This window comes from Apteryx rowi, unplaced genomic scaffold, assembly GCF_003343035.1.
Source record: "Apteryx rowi isolate R43461 unplaced genomic scaffold, aptRow1 scaffold_632, whole genome shotgun sequence".
NCBI classification, from domain to species: Eukaryota; Metazoa; Chordata; class Aves; order Apterygiformes; family Apterygidae; genus Apteryx; species Apteryx rowi.
The window spans coordinates 493808-505636 of NW_020450908.1; the positions used below are offsets into that span (position 1 = coordinate 493808).

An 11829-nucleotide genomic window follows, 5' to 3' on the forward strand; every position below is an offset into this window, starting at 1 on the left:
AGGCCTAAAGAGCCTGGTCCTGAGACCCCACTAGGTTCCTGGGGCAGAACTCCATGTCTCCCAAGCAGCACGCAGCCCCTCAGCTTGGTGCTCTGCCTGCCACCACCGTTTCAGGGCCCTGTGCTTCAGGTGGGAGGAAAAGGATGAAAACCCACCTCAAATAACACCGGAATTTTGATGGTTCTGCCAGCACCCAGCTGAAACCCTGAAGGACAGCACTGCTCTGATACAAATACTGGGCAAACAGGCCAGAGCGGCAGGGAGCTTGGGCCACGCTCCAGCCCTTGGGTGACTGCAAACTGCCCATTTTTGGCAGATGATGTCAGGAGCAAGAGAATCAGCACCCCTCACTACTGACCCTGGGCCAGAAGGGAGCAAATGATGCCCCTCTGCAGTGCAAGGCAGGGAGGTAACGCTGAGCCACAGCTCCCTCCTTTCCCCGCTGTCAGGGCTGCACTGTACGGCCGCCCTGCAGTCATGCCCAGCTATTTCCAGGCAGCACAGCCGTTCAGGTCTCCCTGCTGGGCACCCAGAGATGTGTGCACAGAAAGCCAGATGCAGCCAGAGACTCCAGCAACACCCAGAAGCAAAGGACACTGTCTTGTGTCCGTGATCCTCTGCAGCAAGTAGAGAATGTGGAGACTGTGCTGACACACGAGCATCCCCTGTAACTGTCGGCAGGTTGCAGGGTTCCTACCGCACCCCTTGGCCATTTGAGGCATGTTTCACACGTCACAGTTAAGTTTGGGGTGTTGTAAAGGGTAGGCCGAGGTATTCTTCCTAAGCAAGTGAGTCTCCATGTGACCTGAAGCATTTGTACAAGGCACTAACAAAGCTGTTCCCAAAGAGTTTATCAAGGTATGGGCACACAGACTGCTTCAAGGGGGCTTCCTGGGAGACCGGCAGGAGCTGGAGGCTACAAGAGCAAGACACAGAGCCCCACATCCTCTAGTTTCCATGTTACATCTGCTCATGTGGACTGAAACAGAGATCAGCCATACCTAGAGGAACAAGTGCAGGAAGCGCAACACAGGCTCTGCAAATGGCATCGCAGCCTGGGCTCCCTTGTCTTCCCAAAGGCTGGCACGAGGGAACCCCACAGGAGCTCACGGCTCCTGCCCTGTGAAAGAAACCTCTGAAGGAGTTTCCTGCCCTGAACCAGCTGCATGGGGTGGAAGCCCACGGCAGTCTAGCAAAGCTATTGGGGAAGACGGCAGCTTCATCCCTCTCTATCCAGCAACTCCCTCCCTGGAAGCGCAGCAGCGATAGCTCCTGAAAGTATTCCTAGGACCAGGGCTGCATGGCACGGACCAGCCCTTCAGCACCGGCCCCGCTGAGCAAGCTCACGCACTGCTGTCCTGCTTCTCCTGTGAGCCCTGAGATGAAGGCACTGTTCCAGCTCCACTAGAACACATCCCTGTGCTACAAGCCAGCCAAATTCACTCTTGCCTCAGATAAAAGCATACAGGAACCTTCATGTCATGACACATTTCCACTTCTGCTTCAAGGCTATCACATGCCTCTGCTATATTGTAGCGCCAGCACTCAAGGCCTTGTAAATCCAACAAATGAAGGATTGCCTTGATATTGCTTTAATTTGTCCAAAACACAATCCTGCTACTACATACAGAAGTGCATTACAACTCATGGCTCCCTAGTCCCGAGAGTTGAGACTCGCTTGTGTTCACCATTCTGCTTGACTGTAGCCTCTATGCGCACAAGGAAGAGAGCAGTTGGTACCCCCACCTCTCTCTGAAACTGCTGTAAAATATCTGGGGGAGCTGATGTCCTCCGTTAATAAAAAACAGATCCTGTCACAAGCCCAGATGAAACCCAAGAAGAAACCCAGCCCAGGGAGAGCACTGAAGTGAGAGTTCATGAAGACCGGGAAGTGAAACTGGAGGAGTGTGGGGAGGAAGAGTAGAGCTGTACGGTGCAGCCGGCTCCACGCAGGCTTCCCAGCAATGCTGGAGGGCTGCTGGGGGGAGGCATGAGCCAGGCACAATTCTCTAACATGAAATAATTTTGGCTAATAATAACTCTGGTGAAGTGCACGAAAAACAGATGAGCTCAGACGCCCTCAGACAACTCCCTTCCTGGAGCCTGAGACTCAGCATCACGCACACATCAACACCCCCATGAGCTTCAATTGGGAACAGTGGAGGTGGCTCAGCCTCCTCTGGCGCTGCACCCACGGCCACAGCAGGGTCTCACCCCGCAACTCCACAGCTCACAGCAACCCCAGGTCATGAAAACAAGAGGGTGTCTTACCTGTCTGGAAGAGGTTCAGCTCGCACTCCAGATAGTCAAACATCTCCACTGTCAGTTGGAAACTAGGAAGGAGGAACAAAAACATTAGAGAGCATCCCCATGGCACCGCACAAGCCTCATCTTCTGGCAGGTGTCACCCTAGAGGGACTCGCAAGTGATTCAGTGTAGGAGCCCACACTGCCATGGCACCCCTTGGGAAGGATGCAGACAGCGGTTGTGCTCGTTGGGACGCTTCCCAGAGCACCTGTAATGTGCTCACCTCAAGGCTTTGCCTGCTCCTATTGCCCATGGTAGAAAGTGGGGGAGAGGGTCCAATGCGGGCCCCTGTCCCTGGTTCAGACAGGCCGCTGGCAAGGGCATGCAACGCCTTTCCACCAGCGCTACCTGACATCTAGATTCCTCCCCTCGCCTCCTAGCCCTGGCGTCCCTGCCTGGGAATGCCTCATTTCTCCTGCCCCGGACTCACAAATTATTGACGTCGTTCTCTCCAGCCTCATCAAGCTGTCGGTCGGACATCTGGAGGTTGCCAGGGAACCTGGGATTCTGCACAAGGAAATGGGAGGACGAGTCAGGGAAAGGGCTTTTGAGGACTTCCCAGTCTGGTCACAGCTCTGCAGCTGCTGAGGCAGTGCTGCTGCCAGGCTGTGAGGGCCAGAGCTGCCGTTCTGGCCCATGGCCATGGGTGCAAGAGATAGCGATGGCTCTTCAAATGCCCCAAGGAAGTCCCCTTGGGCTGAGAAGTACTGCACATTGGCCTCCTCAGCTGGGGGAACATTGGAGTGGTGGCTGTCTCTCTAACCAGCCCTTAAAAGGTTTTGGTGGCAGGCTAAAATCTCATGGCCCATAACCGGGTCTTCTCCTTCTGCCTTGTCAAAGCAAGCCTGCAGGCTTCCTTAAAGAGCTGTGCCACGAAGGGAACAAAACTGTATCCCTGCAAATTCTAGGCTGCTGATGAAGCAAGCAGCAGTGAAGGGCAGAGAGACCCCAGCTCTATCCCACACTATGTCCACAGGCCAGCAGCCTGCCAGCTCACCATAACACGCTCCTGTGCAGGCAGTGTCATCCATCAAAGCCCAGTTCCTCACCATGAGGAAAAGCAACGCTCTGCAAAGACCCCTTTCTCCAGAGCAGGGGTTGAAGAGATGGGAAGTGGCTGGCATCTGCTGCTACAGGGAAAAAGCCCAAGGCCTTTGGTGAAACAGGACTGGAGCCTCCATGATTTGCAGACCCCCTATTCTGTCTAGCAAGAGCCAATCTCCCTGGGTTTAGAAACCTGCTGAATAGGAAGAAGACGGGGCCACCAGCTCTTTCAAGGCACTGTTGAGCAGTTGGTAGAAAAGGAGATGCCTCTTTGGGCCCACACCCTGCAGAAACAGGGATGAGGGTGTCTGTTGGCTATGCTGTTCCTGGCCAGCGCACGCGGCCAGCAGGAAGAGCCCACAGAAGGAGCCAGTATCTCTGCTCTGGAAGGTGAAGCTTCTTCATGCTGCTTCCCTCATCAGACTATCCTGGCCAGAGAGTTTTAAAGGAGGTTTAAAGGCTTTCTGAAGCGAGGCCCATGTTACAGGACACGGACCTGGCTTCAGAAAGTGCCTTTGAAGGAAGAAGTGTTTGTACTCAATCATCAGGCGTCCTGGAAGGGAACAGAAAGGCCACACAGGGACAGCTATTGCTCAGGCACTGGGGACCACAGGTGCAGGGTGCCAGAGGGGCAGCCCTGGCCTGCAGCCCCTCTTGCAGCTCCCAAGCAGTGCAGCAGGCTGTCCTGGCAGGGCACAGGGCTCCAGAGCCCCTGCTTAGCTGCTGCCAAAGCCCTTGGCTACCCAAGCCTTGTTTTGCACAGGGTTTGTGTTTGAGCAGAGCTCGAAAGAAAGAAAATCCTGCAGGTACCAAATCTGCTGCTGCCAATTATTTTAAGGATTAGGGCACTTAAACCCATGCAGGGCAGTGTTTGAGTGAAGGTCCACAATGATTTTTCATTCTGTTCTTGGAGGCATGCCTTTATTTTTAATGCCCCAAGCCTAAGAAAGTGTCTGCCTAAATAATAAACTCCATTGATGGGAGCGCTGCTTCCCAGAATGCACAACAGGACACATCACGTTGCTTTCTATAAATACGCTCCCCATCACCTTTGGCAAACATCACTAACCAAGTGGCGATCAGGCAAGCCGGCTTCGAGCTATGACAGCAGACCTGTAGCTGGCCAAATCTCTGACCACATCCTCTCCAAAACGCAGCCCAAACAAGGGACCTGAACAGCAGTTCTGGTCTGCAGAGTCAAAACAAGTTCCTAACACAAGCAGAGAGATGGGTGGGGGGGGGGGGGAATAAAAAGTCTGGGCTGTTCTCTGGCCCCAAGTGCCCAGAAGCTCCTTTGGTCCAAGAGCCCAAAGGCCAGAGAGAAAAAATGGATTTCGAAGTGACAGACATTGATAATTTCATTACCAGGCCACAAGCTGGGAACATGACTGGGTGGGACAGGATGGGTCATCATGCTGCTGCGCTGACTCGACCCAGCACAAGGCGCTACCCCTCTCCCAAGCCCTTGCACACCCTCCCCATGTCTGACAACCTTCAATGAGCACAAGTCCTTTTCTGAAGGTTGAATTAAGGGCAATGTATTTCTGAAAAGGATTTTCAGAAAGCTGCTGCAAGTACAACCAACAGATGCTATTTTCCTAAAAGAAACTCTACAAGTCACACGTGGCGGGAGATCCTTGTGAGCCTGCTATGCCTGCGACGCAGTGCGGGGGAAAGCTGCTGCTCCAGTGACGGGACCTGCCTGCTCCCTTGGGGATGCAGCATTTTGCTCTGCTCCCCGCCGCCAAGTGACGAAGATGCTGGGACGGGGGCAGGTAATGTGGAGGCAGAGGCTCTGGGATCACGAAGGCAAAGACAGCCGTGGGCTGAGCAGGCTTGTTTTGTGCTACCTTGTCTTGATTTCTGGTTCATCTCGGAGCACAGGCTGTGCTGACTCAAATAATCCTCATTTGCTTGTATGCCAGTCGGAGCCAGCGCAGGGTCTTCCTGCTCATCCATTTTTGTGCATGAACGGGGATACCCTACCAGGCTAAATCCTCAGCTTCCCTGCCTGCATTCAAGGTGCGATGGAGGAGCTGGGCTCCACAGCAGGGTTTTTCAGGGGATTTACCCTTCAGCACTAGCTGCTGCCCTGCCGGGTCCACAGCCGCATGCACTGCCTCCTGTCCAGCCCTGTCGAATGGGCTGGCTTCAGCCCTTGCAGCTGGGCAGGAGATGCCTGAGCAGGCAACAGGGGGCTGAGGCTGTGCAGGTTCATGGCCGTATCTCAGCCTTCCCCTCCTTATAGTCCAACACATACTCTCTTCCGCCTCTGCCTATCAGGAAGGATATTTGGACTCCAGCAGAGTGGGGGAGACATGCACCCCAAAGCCCAGGGTCTTCTACTGTGAACACCTTCTTTGTAGTCTCCCCACTTCCAGAGCAAAGAAGATGAACCTAAGTGCCTCCAAGGAGCCAACATGTCCAAATATGTCATGAAGACAGCTGTCCCCAGGGCTTTGCTCCTTGGGCCACTTTTGATGCAGGGGAAGGACAGAGACACTGGCAGTTTGTGTCATCATTTCATGGTGGCAGCACGAGGCCCATGATACAGGAAAGGACACACTGGGGTAAGAGTGAGAATTACACTGCTCAGATTGCTCTGCCAGCCACTATCCTGCTCTGCAGCATTTTTGCTGCTTTCTGGCTCTGAATACCCAAAATGTAACCTCTTGTGGTAGCCCCTGAGCTGGGCTCAGCTGGGCTTTAAGAGCAGGGCTAAGTCCTGGACCCCACTCACAGCAGCCCCATCACTCATTACTTGGTGTGGCAGTGGCTCAGTGAGGTCTGTCTCTTGGGTCTGGTGCCCAAAAAGCAAGTCTCCTCCTGTTCACTGTCCTGCACCACTGCAAGAAAATAACCGTCCTCAGCCACTGCTCATCCCATGTTTAAGGCCCTGTGATGGTCTCCTTGTGAGCTTGTTGCCATGCTTTCAGGCATGAAGAAGTCATGAAGAGGCAGCGCCAAGCTGCAGGCACTCTCTCTACTGGGTCGCACCCTCGGTGTCGTGGCTGGGGGCCTCCAAGAGAATGCAGCGGGGCTCAGCACTCATGGCTGTGGTTTGACCATCCCATGTGTGGCAGGTGTCCCGCTGCACCCAGTTACAGAGCCCTGGGCAAAACCAACAACCCCACAACACATGCCCAACGGCTGGTTCGCCCAGCAGCCACAAGCACGCTTCATCCTCCCACTTGGGCTGGTGAGGGGCTGTTAATCCCAGCCATAGAGGGCTGGGTGGGCTGGGCTGGGGTCCTGTGGGGATGGGGACAGGACAGGATGGGATGGAGGACACTCACTTTTGTGTGGAACTCCATCTTTGTTCTCAGCAGTTTGAGGTAGATGCTGCACAGCTGTCCATAGCCCTCGCTCAGGTGACCCTGGGGACACAAGAAAGCTGTTCAGACCTGGGGCAGGCTGCGCCTTCAAAGAAACCTTCTCCCCACTGCTGTGGGCAGTAGCAACTGAAATTTGCCTGTCTGGACTCCTACAGAGTGTGACTGCCTGTCCATGCCTCTCCTCCCTCCGCTGGCCCATTCCTCCCAGGACACAGACTGTCTGAACTTTGGCTGCTGTCTGGGCCACCACTATCTGCCATCTTCCCAAGTCTCTTATCTTCCTAAAACACACAGCAAATGCTCATTGGCACCATGCTGCCTGCCACATACACAGAGCAAGAACCGCCTTGTCCTTCATGCCATGTGCGTGAGCCAGGTATCACGGCATGCAGGTTATGTCTACCAAGAGCACATCAGCTGTGGGCTGGCGTACATCTTGGCAGCAAATATTCCGACAGCTTTATACATGGCCTGGAGAAGGGGAGAATCATGGTGGGATGATTTGGTCATGACTTTCTGGTCACGGTCTCTTCTATTTCAGTTTCAACACTGCTTTTGACTATCAGAGCAGAGAGAATCGCCCATCACTGTGATGCACCTGGGATGCTTTAAGCATGATATGCAAGATGCCTGACTGAACTAAAGCAAAGGCATCAGGCAACTCACAGATGCCCAGGAGGGCCCTTCATCTGAGTTCAGGAACCGTAGCGGGATCCTTGTCCTCATGCAGGGCTGTGCCTGGCTCTGTCAGGGACTCTGCAGGGACCAAGGGGCACAAAGCTCCCAGTGGCACACAGGAGATGAGAGAGATGCATTTGCCTCGCTTCTTCGAAGGCTTTGTAATTAGCAATTCTTCCAGCTTAAACCATTTCTGCCAGAGCTGCCCAGCATCCCACAACTCTGCATGCAGACTCCTACAGAGACTCACCTTGAGGACACCAGGGCCCCTGCAACTCTGGGGTTTTACAAGGTTTTGCCATAAAATAGGAAGAACAAATCTGATCTTGAAGGATGAGATGGATACTGAACACTACCTGCAAATCCAGCACAGTGAGTTCAGAGTACCCACCAGACACATGCTGAGGTAGTATGAGCCACAGCTCTCCCATTTTGCTCTGATGCTGGGAATACATCTACTGCACATGGATTAAGAGTCAAGCTTCTGCCAGCATTTCTCATTGAAGTCTGGGTGCACTCCTGACAGTTGCACTGAAAGAAGAGCTTAAGGCCCAGTAGACAGTGCTAGGGTCAGTAGGAAAAGAAACAGGCTTTGGGGCAGCTGAAGGTCTGATGTCCAGGGTTTTCAAGTACTATGGAATTCTCACGATGGAAAAATGACATTCTGGGGGTCAGCAAACTCTATGGGAAATGGCTTTCTGTGTTAACTCCCTGCAGTGAAAGGTTTGTCTTAAGCTCCTGTCCTGTCCTCATAACTTCACACCAGCTCTGAAAGCTCAATCCACACTTCTGCGGGAGAGGTCCTGCTGCCAAGGCTTTCCTACAGGCTGCCTGTGGCCCGCTAGAGAGGATGAATGCTAGCAGGGTGCACACAGGCCCCTTCATGGACAGTGCAGTCCTGCTCATGACACCTTTCCATGGCTCCTCAAGCTCCTCATAGACATGTCCCATCTACTCCTCCTTCCCTGCTGTGGTTACCAGCACCTGCTTGTCACAGCCCCTCCAGCTCAGCTCAAGCCGCCTCTCTACACTCTTTGTGGTGATCCTTGCTTCTCTTTCAGCCAGGCTTGTGCCTTTTCCCTCCTCCTTTCCAGAGACATCTTCTCCTCCCATGATACACAAGTCACATCCTTCCCCTCCACCCAGTCCTACAACTCTTCGGCTCCTGGCCCATCTCTTCGCAGTCTGCCTTGCCATGACTTTTCCTGCTCTCCTGTTCCTCTGCTACCCCATTTAATCTACTGTAGTTGGAAAGAGGTCATTTGCATTACTATGAGTATTTCTTGCTATAAATACTCTCTCTCATTCACCCCTCTTCGCAGCAAGGCGAAGCAAACCAAACAGACCTGACATTTCTAGGCTAAGCCACTCTCTGGAGGTGCTGAGCCAGTGATCTCAGCTGGAACAAGCCCAGAGAGATTTTAAGCTTCCTGATATCCACCCAGTGCTCAGTGTTTCAGGGCCTGGCTCCTCTTGGGCAAGAAGATAATCTAGCCAATAACGCAGAGTCAGCTTCAATTTGCAACAGCCTCTCTGCGCTACTGGCGTATCCTCCTCAGGGCAAGATGGTCTCGGGGTAGCTGTGGGGCAGGGGAGCAGCTGACGGAGGCATCCTGCTGCCTGCCCAGCTCCAGCCGTGGGCACAGAGCCTGGCAGGGTGCTGCCAAGGGCCCACCAGCCCGGCCCTGGTGTCCTGCAGCCATTTCCCTATTGGGGCTGGTAGGACTGGCCACTTACCCACATCCTGCTCATGTCACTCAGCTCATTCTTGTACCTCACAGAGTCTTTCAGGACCTGGAAAAGGAATCAAGAATAAAATATCAGCAAGCGAGGGCAGCGCACATAGCCAGCCATGCTCCTGCTAGCTCCAGGCACTGGGGGCAAAGTGGACATTACTTTGAGCTAACAAATAGGCTAAGAAATGGGACTCCTGGAGGTGTTCCAAACTCTGCAGAAAGCTTGCTCTCTCACTACAGGCAAGCCCCAGCCCCAGAATGCCTCAGTCTCTCCATCCCTACCCAGGGATGGAGAATCCTTTCTGATCTCTCTCATATGCATACTGTTTCCCCAAGCAGAGCAGTTTCCTCTGGCACCATCACTGTGGATACACTCTCTGCATTGGGGAGCTATGCTGCATGACCTAGCTCAGGGTATTTCTTGGAGGAAAACCCTTGAAAAGTTTTTCTTACTTTTAAAGGGCTTGAGGTTCTCCAGGTAAAATGGAGGAGGTGAAGAACAACAGGAATCAAAGTGCATGTAGGTAATGGAGCAAAGGGGACATGGGGGAAGAGGGCTGGGGGCAACCAGACATAAGCATAGAGCTGCCAGAGGCAGCGGTGCCAGAGCGCTGCTCAACACAAGCTGGCTAGGAGACACGTCAGGGAACAGGGACACTTGGATGCAGCGCTGCTCTGCCTTGCCTTGCTTTGCAGTGCCAACCCCAGTATCCAAAATTCAGGAAACGGGTCATGAGTTTGAAGGGTAATGATGAAATGAGGCCTTTTCATGAACCTTTGGGGGCACAGGGCAGCACTTACGTTTGAATGGCCATCTCGGAGGAGTTTGTGGAAGACATGGCAGAACTTCCAGCAGAGCACAGCGTTGCCGGAGAGTGGAAGCCGGTTCACGACCGACCAGAAGGTCTGTGCCCCCTTCTCGTGGTGCGTGCCCAGGATGCATGGTGAAAGGCTGGTCAAGGAAACACTCCCTTCCTGACTCTCCAGGCCCGAGGTGATCTCCCCAAAACAACAGGCCAGGCTGGCTGCTTCCTAACCACCCCTCCTCAACACCCCGACAGCAGACAGGCAGCTCTCCCACATAAAACAAGGGGTCTTGCAAAGCATCTGTGCCCATCACCAGGGATTCAAGAGGAAAAGACTCCTCCCCAGGGAGAGAGGATGGGTTCAGCCTGGTGTCAAGCCCCTGCAGTGCTGGGCAGCCAAGCTGCAGTGCTGAGCCCAGGTCCCGTCCAGCAGCAGGGAGCTTGGAGAGTGCAGGAACGCTCTGTCCTTTCCCAGCGAGTACCAGGAGAGCCAAGGAGAGCTGGGCCATCACAGGGAGCTGAGAGGTTGCCAAGCCACAGCCACCAGCCTGGGCACACACTGTCCCCAAGGGTGGCAGACGCTACCCCTCTCCTCCAGCTCCGCACCACTTCCCTGGGAGCACCATCTGCACTCTCCAGGCCAGGCCGCACTGGCACTTCTTGGCTGCCTTGCATAAGTGCTAGAGGCCCAGATTTTAGGGACAGCAAACAATCAAAAGCACCTTTGAGATTTAAGTGCCTTAGGCCCAGGCTAGACAGTCTGCTGACGGACATCAGTCCCTCTGGCTCTCCCATCACTGCTCCCATGGGATGGCAACACTGCGGTGCGAGTGGCGGGAGCGCAAGGCTAGGTGCAGACCCACCAAAAAAGCAAAGGCTGCAGCAAGAAGCAATGAAAGGAGCATGCACTGCTCAGCAGTGCCATGCCGGGAAAGCCCCAGCCATCGAACAGAGACCCTCTTGGGGTGCTGCACAGGCTCACCCGAGCACCCTGGGGACTGGCTTGTCCGGTAGCAGTGCTCTGCAGCTTGGCCCAGCCGGGCAGCGTCGGCTGCGCCTGCACCTCTCCCCACGCACTGCCTCGCCTTGGCCCCTTTTCCGGGCGGCTCCAGCCAGCTCCCACGCTCGCCTGTCCTGCAGCCAACTTTCAGAAGGATATTTCTGGCGTGTTTCTCCTTGACAGCCACTTCCTGTGTATTAATAGCCTTATTGATGCTGACAGTCTGAAAAACAGAAGCGGGGAGGGGGGTGAGATGGGAAGGGCTTGGGCTCCCAGTCCCCCTGCCTGCATGGACATGGTTCCCTGGCTCTGCCGGCACCTGTCGGTGGCTGGGTCCCATCCAGGTCCCCGGCCCTCCAAGCCGCCACCGTCCCATGCCAGCTGGACTCTGCTCATTCCCGGATGCCTTTCTGGGATGTGCCTGGCATCTGGCAGGTTCAGCTGCTGCCAGGATTCATTTACTCAGCATAATAATGATGCAATTAAAGCACTGACCACAAAGGACTCTCTCCTGCCTGCGAGGTGGTGGGACAGGCAGAGGGAAGGCAGACCCCTCTCCTGACCCTGGATCATGGTCAGCAGCCAGCAGCCCCTGCTCTGCCTTCTATGGCAGGCTGCATGGAGAGGGAGTTTCTGGGGGGACAGGGAACCCTGCACGGGGATGGCAAAGTCCACCATGCAGAGCGGGGAAGGAACTGGGCTGGACGTGCTGTTTGGCAGCAAAGAATAGGTCCCTGCTTAGCTGGTATCAACTGGTAGGCACTGGACAGAGAAATCAGAGCAGCTTTGCAAATCTGCTTTTACAAATACTGATGCTCCAGCCCCATCCATCCCACAGCCCTGTGGCTGGAAGCAGTAGGATGGTTTCGCCACGTAGCCGGTGGAGGAGGAGGGCAGAACATGGAGCTACCAGACAGTACTCA

The 11829-nt window shown here is 54.5% G+C and overlaps 1 protein-coding gene across 1 annotated transcript in view; it reads right to left on the reverse strand.

The window, feature by feature from the left end:
- The window catches only part of HIP1 (huntingtin interacting protein 1), a 31429-nt gene extending 20095 nt beyond the window's left edge, over positions 1 to 11334 (reverse strand). Inside the window, 7 exon segments of the mRNA XM_026084273.1 lie at positions 2272 to 2333; positions 2738 to 2814; positions 6648 to 6728; positions 9102 to 9158; positions 9902 to 10044; positions 11066 to 11147; positions 11149 to 11334. Coding sequence (XP_025940058.1) covers positions 2272 to 2333; positions 2738 to 2814; positions 6648 to 6728; positions 9102 to 9158; positions 9902 to 10044; positions 11066 to 11147; positions 11149 to 11334 — 688 coding nt within the window.
- Positions 11335 to 11829: the final 495 nt, after the last annotated feature.